Genomic DNA, 27,919 nt, shown 5'->3' with positions numbered 1-27,919 from the left:
CAAATACTCTCTTCTGAATCTGAACTATTTCTAAATTGTTTTATTCCTTTAGTTTTTGAGTTAAGGTGGTCTTTTGGTCTTTTCTTTCAGTTCCACTTGAAACAGTTTTTCCCTCCAAATTTTTAAATAGAAAATGCTAAAGGCCATTTCTCAAGCAGCAATGATCAGGAGTGCCTCTCTTCCAGTTGTCCCTTCCTCAGGAAAAACCTTTCAGCATCTCCTTAAGTATTTCAGGCTACTGAAGTGGGCATCAAAATACTGATGAAGTTTCTCTGCTGAGGCAGAGCATTTCCTTCTATAGTTAATGGAGTCAAGGTCTTGTTCAGTATCTGTGCAGTCCTTTTACCTATGAAATAGTTGAAAAATGATTCTAGCTTGGCCCAAACTATGATTTAAATGACACTCATTTATTTACTAAAGCAAAATTATAAAAATCCAATTTAAAGCTACTTGCACAGGAAAATAGCTGAGTGTGTAGTGTGTGGTTCTGTGTTCCTCTGAAGATAACCACTTTTGTGATTATTCACCATTTTTCCATCAAACTGTAGCCGAAGTGTCAGCAGTAGAGAGGCAGTGCTACATCTGATTATCATTGCCCAGCTCAGGGCGCTCTGAAAGGCCATGCAATGTGCTCTCAGTGTTTCTAGAGAGCGAAAGAGTTCACCACCCGGCTGGACCCCAACCTTGCCTACGCCCCTGCAGAAAGCTGTGAAAGCAAGGAGGCCCTCTTTTCCTTCTAATAAACTTCCTGGCCCTAAAAAACAAAGCTTCTGAGAATCAAGGTCTCAGCATTGTTCTTGCTGTCACTTAGAGGAAGATAACAGGTCTTTTCATTATCGTAATCTCCCTAAGAGCATACAGCATGCCTTGAAATGTTCAGAGGAAAAACAGTCCTTCCTGAGACGAGAGAAAAAATCCCTGACTTGGAGTATACTTCACCTTTAGCGTCGGATGGCAATGACAAAATAAGATCTTAAATAGCACTCTGACTCCCTTAAATGGGAGTACACGCTGAAATACATGTGGAAATGAAAGACACGTCCTCCCCTTCCATCCCTATAAGCCCCTTGAGCCACCCTTATTGCCCTGGAAGGGGGTGGCAGCACAGCCCAGCCTGGAGCACCCAGGAAAATCGGCCTCTCTCAGGCCAGGGCCTGCCCGTGCCTCATGGCTTTGCAGTTACCCTACACCCTGGCCCGGAGAGCCTTGAGTTCCACTCACTGCTCAAACCTGTCTGTGTATTTCCCTCAGGCATTGCCAGAGCACAAACCACCTCCCTCTTGCTGCGCACAGACCCCCTCTTGTCGCCAGCCATGAACTTACCCACCCCAGGCCTGCTTCAGACATAGCAGAGCCAGGAGCGCAATTTTCCGAGTTTGAGAGTCCGATGTATTTTGTAGGAGACCTGTTCTAGTTCTCCAGGAAACTTTCTCAGCTGTGACGGTCTCATCTGTCTGCTGGCAAGCCTCCCCCCCACACCCTGACCTGCTGCCTGCCTACCCTGTGGCCTGGCATTTTTGCCCCACATCCACTGGGGAGCTGCCCACAGGCACTTACACTGAGGGGCAGGAAAGGGCAATGTCCCAAAAAACTCCTCCCAGGGAAAAAGAGCACAGCCTTTTAACACTTCCAGCATCTATCTGCATTGTCCAAAAGAGCACTAGCACAACCGAACTGACAAGAGAAGCTGCCAGTCCAAATGGCCTGCAAGTCACGTTTTTATTTGGTTTGAAGACACAGATGCTTACTAGGGATAGGTTTTTTTCATATTCTCCATATCAACCGAACAAAGATGCCAAAGCTGAAGGAACTTATATGCACAGCATGTGTATGAATGAGTAGGCCTCTGTGGGAGCTAATGTCTACCCCTGCTCCCGTTCCCCCCCAGGGAAATATTAGGATAGTCCTAAAGAAAAGACTGGGTGCAACTGAGAGGTGCACAGTATGGGCAATGGAGGAAAAAGCACTATAAGAATTGGTAACAACAAAGTGAACAGAAAAGAAAAGGCTAGGAGAAAATACAATAAACCCAATTTTGTCAAATTATATTGTTCAAAATATCATCTCTTCTTTAAAAATTCTACCCGATATTTCAATCTACAGGGAATCAGGTGAAGATAAGTAATCCAAAAAAAGGTTGCACTTTGAAAATACTTGAGAAATGTGGAATAAACTCTATGAGGCAAAGGACAATGTATTTAAACTCTTAGGCTAGGTATAAAAATTTGGCCTCCAAACTACTACACTTGTAAGAACTAAGCAGAAAACATCTCTTTTTACTATTTTTTGAAAAACATCTTAAATAGAAACAAAGAGCTTGACTTTCCTAAATACTGGGTATTGTATCCAGATGACTATGCCAGCATTACTGTAGTGTCCTACCAACATCTAGAAGCAGAGTCCCAAGCGCTGCCTCCTGCAGAAGAGTGACCAAGAGCAAGTGCTTTATCTGCCTGACTAAACTTGTAAAACAATATGGTAATTTGCCAAATTTCTGATAAAGCTGTCCCTTAACAGTGGTATCAAAACAAGAGATGAGGTAGTGAAGGCTAGGGGAAGCATAATGAGTATCAAAACAAGACATTGTTTTGTCAGCAATTTTTAAAGTATGCTTTCGTTGTATTTATACTATAAACTGAGCTTTCTCATGTTTTCCCTGTTTGTACATATTTAATAAAAGCATCAGTTCACTGAAACAAACTTCTTTTCATTCACAGCAGAAATTGAACAGTTTGCATCTGTGTCAGTCCCAAGAATGAGATAGATCTGTCACGTAATACCCAGATAATAAGATTCACTAAAACCTATCTAGATTAGAAATAGCTATTTATTACTTTACCTCATTCCTGATTATTTCATCTCAAATCTAAATAAATTATCTTATTTCAACATGCGTGAGATAAACTGAACTGAAGTTTTCATCTGTAAATATTTTGATTTTTACAGAAGAAACTTACTCAGCTCCAACAGATCTCACAGACTCATCATTAAGGGATAAATTGAGAAATATTGATCGATTGGTATAAAGCCAAAGCCTTGCTAAAGTTAGGTGTGTGTGTGTGTATATGTATATATATATATACATATATATATATTTCTCTATATATGCATCCACTTATTTGTTCATCACTCTACCCAAATTAAATTCACTTTCATGATAACTTCCGTATCACTTAAACACTCAGAGCCTGGATTAAGTTACTCAGTAGGACCATAAATCTAGTACTGCCCCTCTCAACAGGCGGGAGAATTTCAACCCACACAGAACAAATCAAGATTCTTTATTACCAATAAATCTGCCAGTAAGGTACAGTGGAGGAGCTATGAGAGCAGTAGGAGTTTGCTACATTCAGATACCACCTGCGTCAGGATTATGCTGCCTAAATGGATACTCCAATTAAGCTGATAGCTTATGGGAAGGAAGAGCTTATGTGAGGGAGTTAATAGTTTCCACAGAGAGGCTGAAAAGCTATAAAAACCAACACTATTCCTGCAGGGAAAAAATATCTGACAGAACAATTTGTCTAAAAGTCACTGTAATATGCATTTTATATAGATAGTCTTTTAGTTAAAATTTGAATACTGGAAAATCTCAGCCAAAAATTAAATTATTTTGATTTTAAAATTTAGTCATTGTTTCTTATTCTCTTGTATTGGTTGGAGTTTGTGATCAGAATGTCTCACCTGGTGCACCACAGCCATAATCACGGTTTTAGCATCAGATGACCTGACGTGCATAGTGCATCTTTGGCACACAAGTTTTACTCGCGATCACAGCCCACAGGAGAGAACTGGGTCATGAGATATCCAAAATTCAATCTCCAAGAGGATTTGAATCAGATATCAAATATTACAGTCTTACGGGGGCTAGCAGGGACATGAAAAACTTTTCACATAAAGCAAATGCAATTTGTGAGGAAAAAGGAGTTTTATTTAAACTTTAACTTAGCATTAAATATAATTTTGAGAGCCAATTTTCAATCAGTTATATCTCTATTCATGTACAGAATGAACAGTAAGGCAAACTCCATGTCTATCAGAGAAAGCCAACTTTTTAGAGCATGTGCAAAAAGAGGTGGATCAATGTGGAAAGAATCAATACAGTACTTCAGAATAAGAAAATGATTTTTTGTGCAATCCTTTGATTATAGTAACTATGTTAAGTTGAAATACGGGAGAAGGGTGATGGCCTCAATGGAGCTAAGATATTCAAGGCGTTCCAAAATAGTAGCCATCGTTTGAGCTCCTTGTCTGACCTGAACTCCCACAGCCCCTGAGGCCTTCATCACTGCTGCACAAGTGCAGTGTAAGGGTCAGAATGAGCTGGCTAATTGCTTAAATATCATCATTTCTAGCATGTCCGGGAGGAGCTGCTTCACCATGCAACAAAAGAGGACGCTGCTCTCAGGGTAGAAATGGGGATGGAACATGCACCTGCCAGGTGTGTCCTTTTTTTTTTTTTTTTTTAAGAAAAACAAAAAAAAAATATAATCTCTATTAAGAAATAATATAGATTGTGCTGCATCAAAGCGTTAAAGGAGAGTATATCAGAAACAGCAAAGGTGATCTGCTTGGAGTTCAATTTTTTGCTTAGTTTGTACTAAAGTTCACGCTTATTTCTAAGTTGAGCATGTTCAGGTAATACTGTTCATGAGCTCTTCCATCCTGTCTTCTTGAAACAAGTGCTTTGAGTTCTTATTCTTTAGTATGAGCTATTACTTATGATTTCTTGCCCTAATTGAAGGGACTTATACTTAGGCCTATATTCTCAGTATAATGTTCCTCTCATGAGAGTATGATGTGCAGTGCTTAATAACTTCAGCCAAAAAGATCAGGAAAAAAAAATCAAATGAATCTGCTCTACTTCCTCCTCTACTGGTTAATCTTTCCATTACATCAAAAGCACTCCTTCTGCAGACATGTGAAAAAGAGATGGAGAGGGACAAATAGTCAGAAAATACAACCTGACAATTATAATAAAGCTTTGGGCATTAGACCTGATTACTGTTCTTTATCATTAACTTGATATTCAGAGCACCTGATTTGATTTGAAGTATAAGAGCAATAATTTAAAAGAAAAAGACTCAGAGAGGAAAAAATAATTCAAATACTTTAGTTTTCTGGTATTGCAGTAGTCATTTCTAGTTTGCTAACAGATCCTTTCACATTGTAAGAATTTTTTTTTTTGTAGCGAAAGATGTTGTTTTCAGGCTGCTGTCTATGTATCTGTCTATGTAGACATAGATGAGAGATTTCAGGTTTGATTTCCTTTCTGTAATTCACAGAAAGGATTTGGTGGAACAGCCTGTGAAAAATGTGCTGAAGATCATTTATTTGGCCCTCACTGCACATCAGGTAAAGTCTGAGCTTTCTTTATTGAAGTGGGGGAAAACATGGTGAATGAAAGCTGAAATAATGAAATAATAGTGGAGTAGACAGAGGGTCTGAGTTTCCCAGTAAGAGCTGCTATCTGCTTCTAGCAACACAAGAGAGAAAAAAAAAACACGGCTGCTAAATTCCTTATTCCCAAAGTGGCTGGGTCCAACTCAGAATTGTACAGAAAACACTCTCAGGGAAGTGCTACAAAAACATCTTAATCTTATCTTGAATATCTTTGTTTTAGCCAACGGTCAAATAAATTAGGGATCAGAATCATTTTTGTCACCTTATCCCAATTATGTCTTCATCAGAGGCTTTCCATGTTATGCAGTTATCATTCTAAATGATAGATTTCCAGTTACCTGTTCTAAATACAGGAGATGGTTATGGCACCTGAAATATTGGGTGGGAACTTATCAAATGCAAATTTTATAGAATGCATAACTTACAGTGATTTAGAGTATTTTTGTATGGTTTTTTAATAGGTTTTCTCTCTCTCTGGAGCATCTGTATTATGTCATGCAGTACTCATGTGGTAGTGGAATCAGTATGTGTGACTCAACAAAAGGCCACTCTCAGTCAGGCCAAAAGTCCTATAAGCTTCATATGCCATATACTGGAAGCTAGTAGTTGAAATCTAGAGAAAGAGTAGATGAAGCCAGAGGTTATATCCAAGTCATTGCATTTAATGGCTCCTACTGGACCCGTCCTCCGTAAATTATCTACTTTGTCTCTGAATACATTTATTTCTTTAGTCTCCACAACATTCTGTGCAAGGAGTTCCATAATTCAATCAAGCATGTGAAAAAAAAGTAGTTTGGTTTGGGGCTTTTTTTTTTGGACTGGCTGATCATTTCATTGGTTGCTCTTACTACAGTTAGGAGAAAGGGAACATAGTTTGAGGGAGGAATCAGAGCTATGTGCACTATTCAAGATGGATATGTATCACAAATGTATATATTAGCATAATATTTTATGTTCTGTCCCTTTCTTAATGATTTTTGTATTTTACTTTCCTTCCTGACTACTTCTGAGCATTAAACAGACATTTTCAGAAAATTACCTGCAAAAAATTTTAAAGTCTCTTCCTGAAATGGTAATAGCTCTTTATGTCCAAGTAAACTCTATGTTCCCTCAAGGCCCACAGAAACTTACCCCTAAAAAGAATCATGATTGGCCCTACCTTAAATAACCTATGCTGGCCTTTCAACACTAGTGCTACACCGCTGCTGATTCAAACGACCTTTTTTCCAACAGCTGTCCACTGGATGCCAGTGTTGATACACATAAATGCAACTGAGCCAACTGAGCTTTTTGTGAATCAATTCAATATTGTTAATGTAATTACTTTCTGCGCAGCTATTGAAGGATTCAACTGCATATTAATTTAAGTATAAGCACTTCAGTGCTCAGATATTTGAGCTAGTCCAAGTTCTTTAAGTACCTGTAGAGATTGTGCATTTTTTACAAACTGATTTTCAGCGATACATTTGACATTGCCGGTGTTTTCACTAGGATTACTGACAGAGGTAAAATGTTACTAATTATTTAATGTAGGTGCTTTGCATGAACACAGCTTATATTTGTAAAGGTAAGTGGATAACCTACGTCACTGCAGCTTAAACATGAAGTCACCAGCACAGCAATGCACACACTACAGGCTTTTCCTAGTGTAACTATTTAGGGCCTTTTTAAAAAGCATCATGCCTAATTGGAACAGTTCTGTTATAAAGCTTTTACATATACATAAGGCTTTGAAAATCATTTATAAAGGAGTCTCATAGTTGCCTGGACTCTGAATACAGAGTCACAAGATTTGTATGCAGAAATGACAGAATATAGGAACTAACAGGACCAAATAAACCTTGCTTCAGACCTAGACCTATACAGTGACTACCCTTTTAATTAATTAAATTCTGTTTTAAAGCAATAACAGAACTCATATCTTTTTGAGGTAAACAGAATTAAAGCAAAAATGGGCAATTTATTTTCTGTTTGTTAGCAGTTTTTAGAATGGCTTATGTTGCATGTTATATTCAACTGTGGCTCGAGACTGTATGTTAAATTTTGTAAGTTTTATGGTATTAGCAAGTGCACTTGCTAGTCAGTTTGATGATTAAAGCATAGGTCCGCATATTAAACCTAAAGATTTTCAGGCCCTCAGGCTATTACCAGCCTGCAAAAAATCAGTATCTGTTATTTACTGTTTTTTACAGCTATGAGAATTGATCTTGTCATTAATGGAAGTCATAAATTCAGGAATTCATGTCAAAGCTTGGCTTTGAAAATTGTACTTTGTAATATTTAACAAGTGTTGGCCAGGACATTTGCCGTGGGTAACCACTAAACATCTCTTTCCAAACACCGCTATTATTTAGTAAAGCCAATCCATGTCTCCATATAGTTTGCAATTGTGTTCATGGAGTATGCAACAGTGGAATTACAGGAGATGGAAGATGCACATGCTTGTCTGGATACCAAGGGCTCACGTGTGATCAGCGTAAGTATCCTGTGTTCTATACAAGATATATTCAACAGTGCTGATGCCATTAGAATTGGAGAGGACAAATATAAAATTAGTCTCATACTAGACGCTCTAGAGCAACCAAACATACACCTCGCCTCAAACCCTGTATAGGAGCTTCCATAACCATCATCGCTGCTTCAATCACCAGGGTAATGACTGGAGCAATAGGATCAACAGTCCCCAGATCAGAGGTACTTTGAACTGGTAAACCGCAGAATGCCGTATCTCCTAGCACAGTATGCAGACAAAACGTAACCTGTCATCCTCTGTCCCTCAGCAATAGCCGAATGCGAGGCCTTACAGTGCCCTTCAAACTCCAGGTGCTCTGCTTCTACTGAAGATGGAACAAGGCTGGAATGTACATGTCTGCCCAATTACCACAGGGGTAACAAACAATGTGAACGTAAGTAATACTGATGTCCACTGAGTTCTTAGTATACATCTCCATTTTAGTTCAGATCAGGAGTGCGCTTTTGAAACAAATCTCACTATTGTCCCAGATTATCTGTTCTTTGGTTCATATCCCAGAGCAGTCTCAGAGTGCACAAACCAGACTCCTTCTGTATGAAACTGAGCTCTGAAAGGTACTACAGAAGCATGTCAGTCCAGCTGCTAACAGGCTTCAGTCCATACAACCAGAGTAAGGGCAGTCAAACCCCCTGAAATGCATAGTGTGTGGACACTAGGTCATCAGCGCCAACTGCTCTTCTTACAAATTCACTTCCATCAGGTCAGTCTACTTGCTAAAGTGTGACCACATAGGTTGCTTTCATAAAAATCAATGACAGTAACGAAGGGCTTAGGTTTATTGAATATCTATCATGTGGTGCCTCAGCTTCACCACTGAACATGAACCCTACAGTCCAGTAAAGTTCATTTTTCTATTTTTCATGAATCAAAGTAAATAACACCTCAGCTAGAGGTAAAAGTCTTCAGTAAAGATGTTTTCCTCCACTCCTCAGCTTACTATTGAATGATGAAATTGACCACATCACAAGAAGCCAGATTTTCTTTCGAGTACTTACGCCATGGCTAACAGCAGTTGCTTCCCTTCCTCTTTCTAGACCAATTGCAATGAAGAAACTCATTGTATCTAATGCTGAAAACTCAATCTAGCAAATTTTATCTTGGATCACACTGAAAATACCTCTTATCCTCTCTGGGAATATTTATATTGTACAATACAACCCTCCTGGTCCTAACTGTGGTGCCCTCCCCTCTGAGTAGGCTTAAAGACCACCCAAGACCAGGACATCAGCGGCCAGAAAGCCACTTGTGGGGGAGGCCTGAGGTACTTCTAGGAGGCAACATAGACAGTGAGCCGCAAAGAAACTGCAGTGACCTACAGAGGAAAAGGATGCTAGTAATTGCTCTCTCTTGGCTTTGGATTGATGCAGCCTGCATGAATGCCGTTCCTCTGTCCCAGTGCCTTTAGATACAGCTGTCATCTGTGGCTTAAAGCAGTCTCTTTTACTTTTGGCCAGCTGGAAAGCAGAGGACAAGCAGCTCCAGCACAATTAAGTGCATAAGTCAGGAGAGCAGTGGCTGCCCCACACTCAACAGTGTTGTTGCTTGGTTTTGATTTGAGCGTATGAGGGAGTGTACATGTGTGTGATTTTGCACTGGACCAGAAGAGAAGGCGAGCAAGAGAAGGTGAGCCAGCAATGTGCCTTTTGGCAAAGGCGGCCAATGGTATCCTGGGTTGCATTAGGAAGAGCATTACCAGCAGGTTGAGGTGGGAGATTCTGCCCCTCTATTCAGCCCTAGTGAGACCATATCTGGAGTACTGTGTCCCGTTCTGGGCTCCCCAATACAAAACAAATATGGAGCTACTGGAGTGAGTCCAGCAAAGGGCTACTAAGATGATTAAAAGGCTGGAGCATCTCTCATATGAGGAAAGGCTGAGAGAGTGGGGACTGTTCAGCCTGGAGAAGAGAAGACTGAGGGAGGATCTTATCAATGCATTTAAGTATCTGGAGGGAGGGTGTCAAGAGGTTGGGGCTAGACTCTTTTCAGTGGTGCTCAGTGACAGGACAAGAGGCAATGGGCACGAACTAAAACACAGGCAGTCCCATCTGAACATAAGGAAAAGCTATTTTACTATGAGGGTGACAGAGCACTGAAAGAAGTTGCCCAGAAGGTTGCAGAGACTCAAGGCAACATGCTCTAGGTGACGCTGATTGAGCAGGAGCATTGGACTAGATGATCTCCAGAGGTCCCTTCCAACCCCAACCATTCTGTGATTCTGTAAAGAGCTAAGCTGAGAGTTGTCAATACTGTCAGTCCCAGCTGAGGGAAAAGAGAAGTAGGAGAGAAGAAGACAGTGAGCACCATCACCTTTCAGGTGAGTCCTAGGCCTGCCACCTTCCAGCTGTAATGTGTGATTGACCATATCCTAAATTGGACGAAAGAGAGCGTGAAGAGGCTCTCCGGGCACTGCTGGCTTCTGAACAAGGACAAACAATGCCATTGCCTTGAAGAAAATGGCTCATGGAAATGACTAGTGAGCTTCTAGTCTGGTGCTGAAGCCGCAGAAGTGTGGAAGACATGGCTAAAGTACTTGCTGGCCAATTTTCCGTACAGCTGAACAGATGACATTATATTGTTTAATCACCGGAAAGAAAACAGTGAAGGTCTATTATATCGAGAAATATTTTCCTACTGATCTAACATGCACATAAAGCTTTTACTGACTTCATATCACCTACCTGACCTTCTCTGTTTAAAATCCACCAGAAAACAGGGAAATAGTTGTGATACTTTAATGAGCACATTACATTTTTTAATCTGCTAATAACTCAATTTCCCAAGTTAAAGGATCATTTCTGTATAAAAGCAAAGGGTTGGTTGCTATGTTAATATAAACACATTCCTCCCTTCTGTTTTCATGCTGCCACAATACTTCAGACTTGGCTATTATGAGAAGTTTAGTCTATCCAGGCTTTGTTTGTCATTGAGATACTCTGCTAGATCCTTGCGCTCAATTTTAGAACTTTGGGTAATAATTCATTTACTTCCCTCCCGCTTTTCTTTTTCCAAGCTATCAACCCGTGTTCCAAAAAGGTCTGCGATTCCAATGCTGACTGCACTTACCTTGGACCAAATCATCACAAATGTACCTGTAAAGAAGGTTACAGAGGTGACGGTCAAGTCTGCTTACCCATAGACCCTTGCCAAGCAATATATGGAAATTGCCCTCCACAGTCTACCATTTGCAAATATGATGGTCCAGGAAAGGTCAGTGTTGAACTGGAGCCCAGGACATCTCCTTTGTCAACAACCTAAGAACAAATAATATTTTCTCCAAAAAAGGAGCCCTGCCAAAGGCACAAGAGTCCTGAAACAGGCCTCAGAAAGGCCAAGCCCTATTCCTAGCTTTGGCATAAGCCCTGTGTTGACCCATAGTCCCTTTACGCCTGTGCATGCATGCCCTTCTGTACACAAGAATGATAATACCTTTCATAGAATATTTTTGCCGAAATTCATCTCCCCTAAATGGAAGCACTGAAATGAAGCTCTTCTTCCCCGTATGTTTGACTTATCCTCTGACTGCAGGGGGCTTTTAAAACAAGTAGGCTTCTTACACAGGTACCTCAGATATATGCCTGAAGTTAGCATACTTAGGAAATTTGTCTGGATCCTTGAGCACTACAGATGAAAAGCACCATATAAAGGCCATGTATTATTAACACTCTTGGGAAGTGGCTCAGATTTCCATGTTTTAAAACTTCACCGCTGACAAAGTGTGACTTCGGAAGACTATGCTTGTTTTGCCTGGCCACCCTGAACACCTGAAAAGGGAGTCATGCAGGGCTGTCCTAGAGTTCATAGTCATATAAGTTGCTCCATGGAGGTGTCTCCCAGTGAGCTGCAGGTGGCTGGCAGCCAGAGCTTGATGCATTTCGGTAATGATGTTGCAATGCCTCACTAGTTAATAATATGCTTACTAGTTAATAATATGCTTTCACACTTATTTTGGGAGGCAGAGGGCTGCGGGAACAGAGATAAAAAATCTGACCTATCCACACTGATCTGAAATATTCTCTGGTCACAGAAGTGAATCTAAAGGCTTTTATCTGAAGGGGAATTATCAGAGAGCCAGTAATTTTCTGAAGTGGGTAAAGCCTAGAAAGGAGTTGAATAAATATGGATAAGCCTTTTATTTGCATCTGAACTCACCAGGTGATTAACTAAGGCTTTTGAAGTTCACTGTTTTTAAATCCTAGTTCCAGAAAAAATGCTGAATTCTACAATTTGTGTACATCTAATTTTTCTCTCCCCTCTCCTATCCTTCTGATTTAGTCCCACTGTGAATGCAAAGAACATTACACAAACTTTATACCTGGAAAAGGATGCAGCATGGCAGACATCTGTGAAATTAACAACACCTGCCATAAGAAAGCTAAATGCTCAATGATTGCACCAGGACAGATTACGTAAGTCTTTTTCCTTGCTAAAGCTTTCACTCAGATTCTCTCTATTTCCCCTAGTAGAAAGGCTATGAAAACAAATCCAGTGGTTGAACACCTCCTGAAGTTATCATTATAGTTTCTTTACTGAGGACAAATTTACAAAATTTAGTGGATTTAGTGTCAACCCGTTAGCACAGTTTTAGATTTCATCAAATCATTTGCTAATAACTATAAATTTTTATTTTTATAGCTCTCAGAGGCCATTTCTACAATAGTAAATAAAAAGGGCCAAGACCTTGTTTATATTCCTTAAGGAAAGCAGCACAGTTTGGCTCACAGCTGAAGTCTCTTCCTCCTCCAAAACAGAGTAACTGCCTATTGGCAGTGGTCCCTGGCACACACTATCCCTTTGGCTGTGCCAGGGCATTATTTGGGAGAGCACTAGCTAGTGGGGGCCAAAAACATGCTAGATAGCATGTTAAAAATTAATCAGTATTAATTAACATGGGATAGGACTCGAGCCCAGGCCTTGGCCTGTCTCAGTATATTAATAGTGCTATAACCAGGGAGTCTAACCCTCGTGTTGTGGAAGTAACACCCACCTAGGCAGATTCCTCAAAGCTTTAATCAAGCTCATGAGAAACAGCAAGACCTCTGCCAGAATATCTTTTCCCGTACAGAAATTAGCTACAGAGATCTTGTAAGGAAAGTCTCTTTAATGCAAAACTTAAGAATGCTATATTAAACAAAAGAATTTGAATTACATATTTCTGAAGTCCAGCGATGGCTAGTACTGGGTTTAAAGAGATGTGCTTGAAGTGTTAATTTTCAGGAGCTGAGGGTTTGAATGTGAAAGACAATATAGAGCATTAATTATAAGTTGAAAACAAATTATTTGTCATATGGATCTAAAGATAAAAAATGTTCACTTGGGAAAGTACTCGTTATCTGTTCTTGCTTCATTATGCACCCTACTTTTGCAGTGAAATATTAACACCACTTTCTTGTAAATTAATGTGCATTTCAAACAAGTTTATCTGGAATACACCCTAGTTCATTTCTGGAGCATGCTATACTACACAAAAGCTGTATGCAGCTTGTAACAGCAGCATAATAGTAGAGCCAGATGCAAAACATTTAAGATTTGAATAATATTCCTATCTGAAGTCAAGACCAAAATCCAAATTTTTATGAGTTGAAAAATTAAAATACAGTTCCAGATCACATCGATCAGAACCTTTCTTTCCTAATTTATCACTGTTTCACTGTTGCAATTCAGTTTTCCACAGCTGAGGAATTTTTGACAATTTCAGAATGGGAAAACTCAAAATTTATGGTTGTGGGGGGAAAAAGCAATCCAAACATTCATTCATTCCATGACCTTTAATGCAAGGGGGGAAAAAAAAAAACACTAAGGAAAGGAGTGGGATTCTAATCAAACTAAAAAAGCCTATTTGGCAAAACTGAAACTATACTGAAAAGTTTCAAATTCAGGAGAATCAATTTATCAAAGAGGAACTTTGGAAAGAAAAGCACTGATTGGTACGTGTGGGCACAGTAAATTAAATCTTTCCAAAGCTCTAGTTGTGATACCTGTGACACTGTTACTGTGTTTCGGCTGCATCCAAATTTGAAATGCTTTTCTTTTCCTTCCTCCTTTCTTTTTTTTTTTTTTTTTTTTAAAACTCCTTCTAAAACACCAGGCTGTAGTAGAGTCCTCAAACCGACATTTCTTCCTATCTCTTTTTTTGTTTTTGATGTTTTTTATTAAAGACAGAGTTGCCCTGTTAACCTACCACATGTCATCACTTCTTCTTCCTCCAGAATCAAATTACTCCTATAGGACTAAATCTCTTATGTAGCCAAAGAGGTGATAGTTATGGGTTTTGAACAGTATAACACAGCAACTCCCTACATCCCCCCAGAAAAAGCAAGATTGTGTCTGTTTCTTTTCCCATATAGATCTTTTCTGAGTGAGTGCTGATACTGTCTATGACATTGCTTCAGCACAGTAATTACAATCAGACTTGCCCTGAAGCTAAAAAGCTTCAGCTGATGCAGAATTACACTGCATAATTAGACCATACGTTATTTTGTTTCCAAGCACAACTGGCCTTCCTTCAACTAATCTTCATTACTACCTTTTTCTATTCCACTCTTACTTGTACCCTGGCTCTGCCTTCAATTTAGAAATTAACAGCTTCATAAAGGAAACCTCTCTTAGACAAGACTAAAGCAAAATAGGGACACAGAAAGCTGTGATTCCCATCTCCAGAAAGACATAATTCTGTTCCCCTTCCTAGGTAAACTGAAGTAGTGACAGTTCCCCAGTCCTTTTCAGTCCCACCTAGGCACTTACCATATAGTTGAATCCCTTTAAATATAGTTAAGAGTTTCTTTCTGTGTGCGCGACATGTTGACAAGTGCCTAGTTTAATTTTAGCCACTGAAGATGAGTAAATCACAGAGCTGACACCTCCAGCCAGTCTCCCAGGCATAGCCAAGCAGTGGCAGAATTTCTAACAAGTGTAACAAACAGAGCCAAGACTGGCAAAAACAAACAGCATTGGTGGCTGCTCACTTTAAGACAGCTTTAAAGAGTCCAGATTTTTAGAAAGTGCTAACCGCTACTTCCTTTGAATAGTCAGGTTCACACAAGGTCAAGGCTCACATAAGTCCAAGCCATTTTTTTGAAAATAATAATCATTTGTACCCACTAGCACCTAATAACAAGTATGAGTCAATGACATAGACAACCAATGATTTCTTCCGCATCCCTCTTGCAATACTGAGTTCCTTTATGGCCGTAAAATTCAATTTTTGTGAGGCATGTTTCCTCTCTCATAGGAGAGAACATGTCAGATTGACGCTTGGGGTTGTTCTTTCACAAATTTCCTTTAGATTTTGTCTTGCTTGTAACTAGCTGCTTCAAATGCAGCCCCTCTCAAGGCAATGCCCATCACTCTCACAGGCACTACAACCCAAGTCTGCTCTGGAAGTCCATAGCACCGCATGAACTGTACATGCACTAATGCCTCTCATAGTCTGTAGTCCATAAGGGATAACTGCAGTTACTGTGTTTTAGTAAAGAGACAGCAGCAGCAGAAAGTGTACATCTGAAAGCATGACATTTCATATTCCAACAACTTAAGAAAAAAAAATCACATTAAACGACCAGTATTGTTGCCCCAAATGATTGCATTACTTAAAGGGCAGTGCAACGAGATATGCAGGACATACATCAAACTTGAACATAGCGTTGGGCACGTACAGCTATCACACAGGATCCATGAGCTGCCATCATCCCACTTCAGATGCAACTAACATTAATCCTGCTGAGGCTCACTTAGTGAGAGGGGGCTTCACATAACTCTGCCGCCTGGCATGGCTGACAGAAGGACAGCACATCAGGTGAGCGGCCACCTGCTTCCCTATGCACCAAGAAGCGAAATGTGCTGAATAGGCAGCTCTCACAACCAAAGAAGTTTAAAGCAGCAGGGATTTAAGGGCATCTTTGCTGCAAAGTGATGCAATTTCACATTCATCGCGCTATATAGTCCAGGGGCGATACAAGCCACAGAACTGGTTACAGGAGCAAGGGAAATCTACAGCTGGTCAAGAGACAAGTAAACAATTTCATATCCTTATCTGATGAGTGAAAAGACATGTACAACATCCATTCACCAAATGGTAACTTAACAGCATGCAGAAGCAAAGATTAAATTAAAATGTATTGGTTGTTCCTAAAATCCTTTCAGAGAAGCAACTAATAATACCTGGAGCAGGTTCAGTTAGAGCCTTGCTGACACTGCAGAGCGCACAACTGTGTGTCAGCACACAACTGAGGTGACAGTCTCTTCACAGGTGCACTTGCCAGGTGGGCTATGTCGGAAATGGCTTTGTGTGCTACGGGAACATCATGGAACAACTTAGAGACTTGAATGCTGAAGTGGGAGGACAGTGGCAAGGAAAGCTGACATCTGCCTTATCTCTTATGGGTAAGTAACCAAATAAAAGCAGAGTCAGCTCTTGATGGGTAGATTAATCATGCCCTGTCTATCTCCTCCAACGCCCATAGCTGTAGGACCACGCTGCTTAGAGGCATGACACAGAGCACACACCCCTTACCACAGACACCCTCGGGCCTCCCAAAGCAGCCTTTGCTCACAGTGTGAGTCAATCTACAAGAATTTTTAAGTAAAAATGCTACAGGTGTTCCCAAAACCCTACCTGCAAATCATTTTGCATCACCTGTGGTTTTTGCCTCATCTGGATCATCTCACTTCCTCTCCCTCCCTACCACTGTTGCATTGGATAACAGAGATGTGATCTAGAAAGATGCACAGGAATACACCCAAAATATCAAGATTCCCAGTGGGGTCCCTCTTTCCTAGTACCTAGCTGTCAGCAGTGGCATTGTTCTAACCGGGAGGAGGGTCCAAGAGAAAACTAGGAAAGAAGGGAGAAGCAAGGGGAAGAGGGTGAGCCTATCTGTGGTCTCCATCACTCTTGAGCTTCCCTTCTGACCCCATCAGAGTGCATGGGCAGCAACTGAGCAGCTTAGAGTTGCCAAACCACCTGCAGAGTTGGGGTGGAGCCCTGGTCTGGGCTCACAGTCTAAGTGTCCCCCAGCAAAGCATCTGAAACGTCCTGCAGAGCTGCGTGAACCAGGACAAAGGACTGCAGAGCTGCCAGGGCTCTATCAGAAACCTGGCTTGGATTCAACACAAATCCACCTAGTCCATAATCCTTCAAAAAGAGTGTTTCCAAACCCAGTGCACTGGCATTTTCCAACAGAAATCTGACCTGTTCTGTTATCGTTATTTTAGAAAAGTATTAAGGCACGGAGAACCTAATTCTTCAGCCACACAATGGCAAATCTGGGTATGTAGCTTTCGATGCCAACTCATACTACCCTTCACTATCTACTAGTAATTTAGAAGTAGAGAAAACAGGAAGGATGGTGACAGTGGAAGGAATTGCTGATAGCAGGGCAAAGACTTTGGAAATCAGGACAGACCATGTATTTATATGAACTGCAGAACTGCTCTTAGGAAATGGAAGGTAAATTATTTGTGAAGTACCTATTAGAAGGGGAAGAAGTATGAAAAAATGTTAAAGGATTCTTTCAGTTTTGCTAAGTCACTCTCCTCACTAACAATGTAAACGCCAGTTTGCTATTGTGCCAGGATGCCAAAAAAATGAGATATCCAAAGAACTGAGTCCAGCCTTTAGCAGTCACCCTGTGAAGAAAACAACAGAACTGTCCCAGTCAACTTCAGTTGCAATCCCACAAATCTGAGCTTTGAACAAACACTACTAGAATTGAGTGACATCTTTGAATTTAAGTTGTAAATATGAATTACTTGGTCCTTTTCACTAAACCCAGCAATTAAAATAAACATCCTTAATTCCTGACCAGAAAAGAAGAGGAATTCCACATAGCTGGCTGAGGACAAAACCTGGCAGTGACGTTAATATTCAGCAGTGAAAATAGAAATCCTTTGGCTCAACGTTGAGTACTAGGCTGCAGTTTCTCTACGGGTCTGCTTATGTGTCTGAAAAGCGCCTAACATGCTGGGTGCCACCATTTGTTAAAAAACAATCCAGATTTTATATTGTTTGATTAAGTTTTGGACATAAATGCACCATTTGATTTATCAGTCAAAAGCTACAAAAACACATTAACTGCACGGGTTATTTTATAATATATTCGCTCCACATAAATGTATTTCAAAAACTAAGTAGAATATATAGCAGAATAGTGCACGCTGTATTTTAAAACAGCATATTAAGCTGAATTTTAGGATATATACTCTGGTACATCATACCTATAATAAAAATAAAAATATTTTTAGTTCTAATTTTAAACTTCTGAAAAAAGGGCTGAATATTAGAAATATTTAATGGCTTCAGCTACAGATTTCAGTGCTGTTATACTGCTGTCTTGGAAATGGAAATACCATCTGAGTAGCAGATGAACTTTAATTACCTTGCAGGGCATCAGTTTTTATTATTAGCTGTGTGTTTGCTGCTCCTTGCATTAGCAACAGGTTATCATCAGCATTCCCCTTACCCCACAAAGACTGAATTAATTTAAAGTAGGAACTTGTTTCCCTGTAGAGACACTAATACAACTCCAAAGAAGCCATGTTTTCATGGTCATCACCCTGGTTAGCATGCTATGGAATCTGGGTTACCAAACATTCTGAATATTTTGCATCAGTTTATATCAAATATGCAGCAGCACCTAGATAATGCATCTTCTCTGCTTCTCATCTTTCAACAACCTAGATTTAAAAATCTTAAATTAACATTTAATAATTATCTGTCTCCAAAAGCTTTTTAATATTCATTTAATCTTTTTTTTCCCTCCTCTTATAAGAAAATGTCTATGAGTGGCCACTGAGTAGTCTGGGACCATTTACCGTGCTTGTACCAACAAACAAGGGGCTCAAAGGCACAAATGTAAGTAAACAGAGAGGGCTGTGCATGAGTGGGGTTTAACGCCTTCAGAAATCAGATCCGTGTTAAAAAAAGGTTTTGATTCCACAGATTCAGAAGAACCTTTTGCTCTAGCACACGTCTGGCTTACCATATAAGTCTAGGAGCCAGAGACTCTTTTTCTTACTTGAAAGGAAAGCAAAATGATTTTCTAAGTCAGGGTAGAATGCAGTCGTGTTTCAAGTCCTGTTTGGATTGTCTTAATGCGTATACACAATTTTTATTACCTAGTTGAGATAGGCTCTGAATTAAAGTCTGAATTTTCAGCAGGAAGGCCTAAAGTGAACTTTTAAGTAAGGTTGATAAAAATAATATTTTTAGTAGGAAAAAAAAAAGAAACATAACAGTTTTAGTGATCAAATGGGGTTTAAATTGTTTTCTTATTTTGTTACAAACTGTGCATATTCACACTCTGGGTGGGAACAACAGGGAGCGTGGTAGGAAAGATCACATAGGGAGCGTGGTAGGAAAGATCACATTTGGGAAAGGTAACATTTTTCATTTATTTCACAAAAAACAAAGTTTGCAGATGGAAACGAAAATCTTTCCAAAAATTCTGCCAAGTTAAGAAAAAAAGACAACACTTTTCAGGATGCCCTGACATCTCTATTTAGGGCTGAAAAAGTGGCCTGGTGGCTGGATTTTCAGATACTTAGCATTCAGCATCTTCCGCTGAAGTGAGGAAATCTCTTGATACACTCACTGCTTAGGCAGGGACATAAGGGTGTGATCTAACCTGAACTGAAATCAAGAGAGGCCTATGCGCAGTTAAAATCCTATAATCTCATTTCGGAAGAAAATGTGTCATTTCAGTATATAACCGTTGGAGGGAGTAAAAAAAAAAAGGATAATTCACAGTGAGATCTTTTTTAGATAAAGCCTAGACTTAAATATATCTCTGTCCTTCTGCTCTTCTAGATAAAGGACCTTCTGAATAATAAACAGAAAGCACAATACTTTGTGAAACTCCATGTAATTGCTGGTCAGTTGAATACCAGTAATTTGAATAATACTAATGTAATATATACTTTGACTGGCAAGTCAGGGGAGATATCAAAGGGAGAAAAGGTAAGTGACCTTCCAGCCTACATCAGCAAGGTTTATTCTTCATGTTTAAGTCTTTTTAAGGAGTACAAAAGGTCTTTCCACAGCAAGGCATCAGGTTGCAGATAGCTGCTGGATTACGAAACGCTACAGCCATTGGCCACATACTGAGGCAAAGCCAAAGCCTCGCCAGCAAAGTTCTCAGTAAAATCAGTGAAAATAGAAAGTTACCTTTGGAGTTGCAATACCACTGAATGAGTAATGCAGACAGCTCTAAAAATGTTTTCTAAAATAAAGTAATCTTAAATCTTTGCAGGCATGACCTGCAGAGCAGGGTAGGGACAAGAAAAGAATCAAAGTGAAGTGGGGAAGGGGAAAGCTGGGAGCTGATGTTGGAAGACCTTTTGTATTGCTTTTGCAGAGGAAGCACTGACTGCACTGCAGATCCCACGTTCCACTAAGTACCCCTGGACATCCTTTAAATGACGCAGCAAATACAAGTCTTCAATATAAATAAAATACACATGGCCATTATCATGAAAAAAAGTGGAGTAAGGTTCATCACTAGATCAGTTTAGTTGATATCAGAGAACTTCAGGGCTTCAGTCTGATCCCACAGTTTTGAAAAATTTATTTTCTGTGGCTATACCTAGCTATATATATGTTTTCGATACACTAAACTGAAATCAAGCACTCCTTATGTTTTCTGCTCGATTAGTGGCACCTGAGAAAAGAGATCTATGTTCTTTTTTAATGAATCTGGATTTCATTTATAACAGGAAAATATTGCAGTCCCAGGCCTGTTAACTTCCTGCATACTTCAGTACAGTGCATAATCAGCAATATTTTGGTGTTTTAAATATATATATATAAGGAAATGGGTTGTAGTCCCCTAAGATAATGGGAGTTGACCCATTTGCTACAATCACATTCTAAATCATTTCCTGACAGATTTTTATTAGCAGCAATCATTAGAGCCCTATTACGTGCACTCCCTTTACCACGAGGCCAGGTCTATCTGCGATCCCTGTTTCTCTTCTGCACCTTGCTGTCATGGAACAAAATAATATGGTCCTGATCCAAAGTCAAAGGAATTTTTTCCATTTCCTTGATAGATGTTGGAAGCAACCCTCGGTCTCACCAGACTTAAATGGCCCAGGTATTAGCAATGAAAGCATGTTAGATGTTTTTCAACATGCATACTCGTTGTTGTAATTCCATAAGAAAGATCTCATTGTCCATTGCCTGCCTTATTTTAGGATTATCAATTAAGAATTAGAATTCAAGGAGGAAGGAGGAAAGGAAAACTTTTGCAGGGGAACATAATTGCTTCCAATGGGATTTTGCACATTATTGACAAAGCCATGGACAACAGGGACCCAACGTTTGAAAGCAGCAAAGAGGTGAGAAATAAGCTGTATATATGCCCCTGCAGGACTTTTTTTTTAAATAGTTTTACATTAACGCAAAGGAATGTAGCTGACAGCAGGTAGACAAGCTCTGCTGAGCCTTTATGCCTCAGCTCAGAAAAGCAACTGTCAAAGTCAAAGGTGCAGTTTCCACAGGAGACAGTTATTGGTTTTTTTGATCATCTGCTTAACATAATTCCTTGAGAATTCACTTCTTATATGATGATCTTGAAAACCTTTTGTTTCTCTGCCCTTTTTCATTTGGAATACATGTACAATAATGCTTTTTTCCCCCACCTTCACACTGTTTGTACATTCTGTGACTACACAGTATTTCAGGACAGTATCAGTCTCTAGCTCCATGCAAGTTTAGCCTAAGAGCAAGAGGATCCCACTATCTCAGCTGGGGCCTCCAGGCACCACAGCCGTATAAACAATAAGGAAACCCAAATATATTTGAATTTGTATTAACTGAGACCCACAATAATTCAACAAGTGTCTCCTAAGAATTGATGTTCGTTCCATGCTCCCAACTAAAATACATCTTATATTCAGGAAACGATGAATTATCATTTCAGGAAACGATAATGTCAGTGCTTCAAGATAATGAAAGATACAGCCAATTTACATCCTTGATAGAGGTAAGGACCCAGAAACGCAATTCCATAAAGCTTTTTTTAGATGCTTTACAAAACTAATATGTTTGGTTTTTTTTAATCAAAACAGAAAACTGGCCTGGGAGTGGCCTTACAACAGGATAATAGACCTTACACAGTCTTTGTTCCAAGTAACGATGCTCTGAATAGCATGAAAGCCAGGGATCTGGATTACCTGCTTTCCACAGAGGTATAGTCTTCCCATAATGCAAATTATTCTTATGCAGTGGACAATTTTGCAGCTTTAGTAGTCATTTAAACTAAGTTTCTATGATCAAGGCTTAAGGCATCTGTAACAATTAAAGATCAGTAAGACACCTAATGCAGAATATAGCTTATTCTGCATCTGCCAAATACCATACTTTTTACAGCTTCTTCTGAAGCATCTTTTATTGGCCGTTATCAGAAGCATGGTACGGGACTAGCTGTACCTCTACTCTGATACAGGAGGGCATATCGCTGTACTGCTAACAGCTCTAAAATGAGGCTTTTATAGTTTTTATTTCTCTGCATAATATTTTACAAAGTTAGATTTGTCTAACTGACATTTTCTGGCTACACACAGAGACAGTTTCACTTTAAGCTGTTTTCCATTTGCTTTTGAAAGCAAAATAAGGAAAGTTCATAAAACCCTACGACTTAGAGTCAAGATAGCGTTATGAGGTTAGTCCATTGTCCTGCAAATGTCAGAACAACTTCCACGTCTCCTGAAGTCCTCTATCAGAAGAGCAGGATTTGAGATCTTCTGTCTTATAAAGCAACACCAAACCTACACATCTGGTCCCTGCTCCCCTTCTCTTTCCCTGACAGCGCAGCCCAGACAGCCATATGGAAAAGCCCCAATCCCCGTTCCTGGGAAGTGTCACTGCCCAAAGAGGACAATTATGGGGACAGATGCCACAGGCTTCCCTACTGGTTCAGGCAGGCCCCTGGTGGTGCCCTCGGAGGCATCTGTTGTCATCTTTGCCACTTGGCACCTCCAACATGTAAAGGTCAAAGGGGAGACAAGAGAACAGGGACACCTGTGGGGAAACAAGATATACCTTGTAGCACAGGAAAGGCCAGGCCAAAATAAAATGATGCATACCTGCAATGGTACAGAGTGGAAGAGTGCATGCCATGAGATGAACACCATTATTAATCCCAAGATTTCTAGTGCTCAAATGAATGACATTGTTCTTACTCGCATAGCCTCTCATTAGCCAGTTTGTTTTGTGTTTTTCACATTTGGCTAAAAAGACCTCTTTTATCCTTTTGCAGGGGTCATGGAAGCTTCTGGAGCTCGTCCGATACCACATTGTTTCTAACATTCAGGTGAGCATGGCTGCTTTACTGTCCCACAGGTGTAAGAATATTTGCAAACGTTTTGCTACTCTGAAGATAAATATTTTCTAACAATGACCTCTACTCAGCGTTACGCAGCGAGGCTGCAAAGGAGGGCAGCTATGCCTTTGCCTTAGTCAAGGACAGTCATACCTAAAGGTCACTAAAAGAACACATACTTTTTATCTCAGTGTACCCTATGTACAGGGTAGTCCATGAACCACAGCAAATAAAAACTACCCGTGTTGTAGTAGTTAACATTACATGCAAGTAACTACTTCCACTTTAAAATGTGTCTTTTTGTGATGGAGTCTTACCCCAAGTGGAAAAAAAAATCCTGAACCTGGGACCTGCTTAATTTACTCTGCTGCGGAGTAAGAGGGGCTGTCATAGGGTACTGTCAGCTTTCCAGATCTACAGGAATAAGTAAAAGAAAGAGAAAAGTAGTTGTTGCTCCTGAAATAAAGATCTCTCTGAGCCAATTCTGCTAAAATTAACATCTGTCTTCTGCTTCTCAGGGAGAGGTGATTTTTTCATCATCTAAGTTCCCTACTTTTCATTCCTTTTCCTACTGGAAACAAAAAAAACAAAAAGCAGAATTCAGCAACATCAGCAGCAACTACAGCTAGAAGAGCCTTAAGTTTCATCACTGGCCAAGCCCCTGCTTCTGGCAAGGAAGGATGAGTTCGTATCCTTAGTGAAGGGACCCGTATGCGGTGTCCCAGGCTGAGGTCACTCTGGCACATATCTGGATCACAGGGAGCAGGAGCATGAAATCCATTTGTCCATTCACGTGATATCGGCTGTGCTGTTTCTACAATGGTCTAAGGATGTAAACAGGACTATTTTCAGGGAGAGGTGACAGCTGTATTTAGACCGGATGATATAGTTAGGAGAAAGCAAAAAAACAAAACCAAAAAACAAACAAACAAAAAAAACCCTTTTGGTTGTTTGATTGTTTTGGTTCTTCAGAAATGGCAACCTGCAAGCTCAGAGTTTAAAATAATCAGTCTAACTTCATTATGCTAGCAAATTAGTCATTGTGAGACTGCCACTGAAGCTAGAAGAAAGATTATAGGGCTATTCACCTCGGATAGAAAGAGTTTTACTTGTGAAATCCATCTGGATTTTAAAATAACTACTGATATTAGATTTTTTCCAATCAATTTGCATTCGTTTCAGCTCGAGGTTGCCAGCCTCATCTCAATAGAGCACGTGAGAAGCATGGCTAAGCAGTTCATCTACATTAACAGGACCAGCACTGTAAGTCAGTGAGTCACTTTCACCTGTGAATAACTCTCTCTGAGCTAGGCACTCATTTGCATGCCGGGGTGGGGCAGGGACACGCTCTTGAATCTTACAGAAGCAGAATAAATTCTTGCTATAACAAGTAAAATTTTCATCCTGCCTTTCCCAGCCACTATTAGAAATCAGGACTATAAAAGATGCTGAGCAAATGACTGGTGTATAAGGACAACCTGCGTTTCTTTTTTCTTATGACTAGCCCAAATCCAGGAAAAAATATTTTAAGACATTGCTACAGTTTTCAGTTATTTTAAACACTTCTCAGTGCTCAGGTAGATATTCTTACAACCCCTGTAGTAGTATATTCTCTGATCCTGATGAACTTGGAGAACACTTTTTTATAAAAGGTGTTACTCTGTCAATCAGCATGGAATTTCTCTCACATAGCTTTAGCCATCAGGGAGGTAAATGTCCAGGATAGACTCATGAACTTCTGGAGGCACCAGTCTCCTCCCACTGACTATAGAAGAAACCTGGATAATTACAGCTAACTAGACACCTATAGGCCACTAAAATGAGATTATTCCCAACTCCTGATTAGACAAAGTCTGTGTTGAAAGTTGCATCAGCTCTTTCCTTAGTCTAGCAGCATGCATCATTTTCACTTAATATTTAACCAGCCAGATGCCCAGTCAACTTGAGTAGATATTTACATGAATAAGAAACAACCAAAAGCTTGATGAGGATCTCACAATTCAGCACATTAACAGTAAGCATTCAGAAAACACTGTTACTTTTCATGCAACACTACGTTATAGATCTCTAATAAAGAAGCCATCTCAATGGAAAGGAAAGAAAAAACAAAATTAACATAAATTCTGAAAATCTTTAACATGCACTTAAAAAAAAGAAATCCCAAATGGTGTGTATTCAAGTTGTACTCTTTTAATGAGCAAGCTATAAATCAGCCTGTAGAAATACTTTTTTTTGATATGAAGGGTTTTTTCCTAGTTTTTTGCAGTACTTTTGCTAAACCAGCCTTAACTGATGCATTGAACTCCCTTGCATTCTTTGCACGTTTTAGCCAAAAATGATTGTTCTAGAGAAAAAAATGCATCTGTGAAAATTATTTGTAAAGGCAGAGCAGTTGCATGAGTAAATTCAGAAGTGTATACTATTGTTTTCTGTGAACTTGGATAGCTTACAGATTCTCTCTCACTTTTTCCCCACATCTGTCAAACAGAGAGGGACTACCACAGAATCCAAGCCTATGACCACTGAAATCAGTGGGAAGACACTTGATAACTTCTGGCCATTTTGATCAGACCTCTAATCATCAGTTCCACAGGATAACAGTGCAGATTAGGAGGAAAATGCTGAGTGCTTATGTTACAGATCAATATCAAGCAAAAGGTGCAACATATGCATGCTTCTTGTATAAAATAAGCACAAGAAAATATAGCAAGCCAATTAAAAATGAGAAGTATGACTAAAAATTTTTGGGTTGAAATGTTTAGAGATTGCAAAAATATGATAGCTTTTCTATCCCTCTGTTATTTCACAGGGACGAATCTTGGTGAGTGGAGAAGAAATTGAAGAAACAGATATTATTGCAAAAAATGGTCACATTTATACTCTTGCAGGCGTTCTTATCCCACCCACAATTGTTCAAATTCTACCCCATCGGTGCGATGAGACAAGAACTCAAGTTGCAATGGTAAGAGCATTACTTCAAATCAATAGTAGTACAAATCAATAGCTTTACACTTGGTAAATTCAGATACTATTTCTGGTAAGAAGAGTGAATATCAAACTGGGCTTTTAGCTTGCAGTAAGTGTTGCTCTAATGAGCTATTACTGGATTGGATTCATACTCATATCAGGGCCATTGACAATTCCAGCACAGTAATGCAAAACAATTACTGTCCTAACTTATGGCAGTCCAGAACCAGAGTCCAGAGCCTTGAAACGGATCTTCAGCTGAGCTGGACAGCATCAAAATTTAATGAAGAAAGCACAGGAGCTGGCAGTAAAGAACTGTTGACTCTGGTAGCAACTACAAAGAGCCATATGTGCAATATAATCATAAACTAGGTAGAAATCCAAGCAGCAATCCTTGATACCAAAAGCAATCAACACCTAAAACACTCCAGTAATTCATATTCCTTACCAGAAAGCTACTGATAATCTATTTCTGGCGTTGATCAATACCATTGGTACACTAGAAAAAGTGATTTCAAGACAAATTAAATAGCATCCTTCACATAAAGTTTCTCAGACTGAAGTTAGACACTTTTGTCAGCTTTGAAACCTTCAAGAATAATTTAAAATATAGTTTAATGTCCAAAGCTTTAAACAGAGCGCTACTACCCACTAGAATACCAGACTCGAGTAATAGCTGGGTTGTTCTTGTTCTGCCATTGTGTATTGTCAGTGCTCTCATAAAAAGAGAACAATATTAAAAGTAGTATTTATGAGATGGTATCAGTAAGAAGTGCTAAACCTTGTAAAAACTGAGTTTTACACAGGTACAAAAATCATACATCCCTAAAGACAAAAATATTATTATGCTAATACATAGATATCAGCGTACCTGAATGCCGGTAATAACTGCAGGACTCAAAATATTCAAAAAAATCATAAGGATTGAAACAGTACAGAAATATCACTGTCCAGCATTTCTAAAAGTGCAGGAAGTAAAACAGATCCATAGTATCTGCCTAGTGTGGAGACTTTAGCCAATTTTGATGACTTCTAACAAAACATGCTTTGGCAACTGAAGTGGTAGCCCTCCCCAGCTGTCTGCTTTGCCTTCTTCCAGAGGTCATCTCTCCCTCAGCAGAGCTGACAGAAGGGAATATATGTCTATGCTTCAGATGTTTCTCTGCAAAGATTGTATCTTAATCTACTAGTGAAGCCAGACAGAGCTCATAAACTAGATACTGCACAGAAGTGCAGAGTAGGGGCAGGGAAACAGGTCTGCAATGCAGCAGAGGGGAGAGATGAGACTTCTATCCTCAGGAAGAGGAGGTAGCAGGTATGTGCCAATAGCTAAGACACTCCCACATGGACAAAGGGAATGAACAGGTGACCCTGCATGACACTGGATAGCAGGGAAAGCAATGCCAATAGAGGGAAATGCATTCTAAAGATCTCAGCCAGATTTTTAAGCTCTAAAATACTAAATATATTCTTAGAGGGATTTTCAAAAACCCAAAGAAAAGCAAGCGTCTAAGTCAACCTTGGTCATGACTGCACAGCTCAAAGAGCTTTTATAATGCCTAAACATATTTCTCAAAATGTATCTGACCCACGCAGCTTTGAAACACAGTGGCATTGGTACCTCCACTAGTCAGTGCCCAAATGCTTTTGTAAGTCTGGTCTTTTATTGCTTTAAGTGCTTCACAACACAAGGAACTGC

The 27,919-nt window shown here is 39.7% G+C and overlaps 1 protein-coding gene across 5 annotated transcripts in view; it reads left to right on the top strand.

Annotated features, from left to right (window-relative positions):
* Positions 1-27,919, top strand: part of STAB2 (stabilin 2) — a 96,547-nt gene that overhangs the window by 4,758 nt on the left and 63,870 nt on the right. For all 5 annotated transcript variants that reach the window (XR_011141240.1, XM_068944362.1, XM_068944353.1 and 2 more), the window contains 15 exons: positions 4,356-4,441; positions 5,286-5,355; positions 7,784-7,879; positions 8,184-8,309; positions 10,947-11,143; positions 12,209-12,342; positions 16,182-16,315; positions 18,703-18,785; positions 19,740-19,889; positions 21,125-21,268; positions 21,853-21,915; positions 22,001-22,120; positions 23,191-23,244; positions 24,436-24,516; positions 26,063-26,215. Coding sequence is in view for 4 of the 5 variants with exons in the window: in XM_068944362.1 (XP_068800463.1) it covers positions 4,356-4,441; positions 5,286-5,355; positions 7,784-7,879; positions 8,184-8,309; positions 10,947-11,143; positions 12,209-12,342; positions 16,182-16,315; positions 18,703-18,785; positions 19,740-19,889; positions 21,125-21,268; positions 21,853-21,915; positions 22,001-22,120; positions 23,191-23,244; positions 24,436-24,516; positions 26,063-26,215 (1,691 nt within the window). In the remaining variant the exon portion in view is untranslated. The remainder of the gene's footprint in view (positions 1-4,355; positions 4,442-5,285; positions 5,356-7,783; positions 7,880-8,183; positions 8,310-10,946; positions 11,144-12,208; positions 12,343-16,181; positions 16,316-18,702; positions 18,786-19,739; positions 19,890-21,124; positions 21,269-21,852; positions 21,916-22,000; positions 22,121-23,190; positions 23,245-24,435; positions 24,517-26,062; positions 26,216-27,919) is intronic.

The sequence above is a fragment of the Struthio camelus genome, chromosome 1, assembly GCF_040807025.1.
Source record: "Struthio camelus isolate bStrCam1 chromosome 1, bStrCam1.hap1, whole genome shotgun sequence".
NCBI classification, from domain to species: domain Eukaryota; kingdom Metazoa; phylum Chordata; class Aves; order Struthioniformes; family Struthionidae; genus Struthio; species Struthio camelus.
The sequence above is the reverse complement of the archived record's forward strand: the minus strand, read 5'-3'. Positions and strand labels throughout refer to the sequence as shown.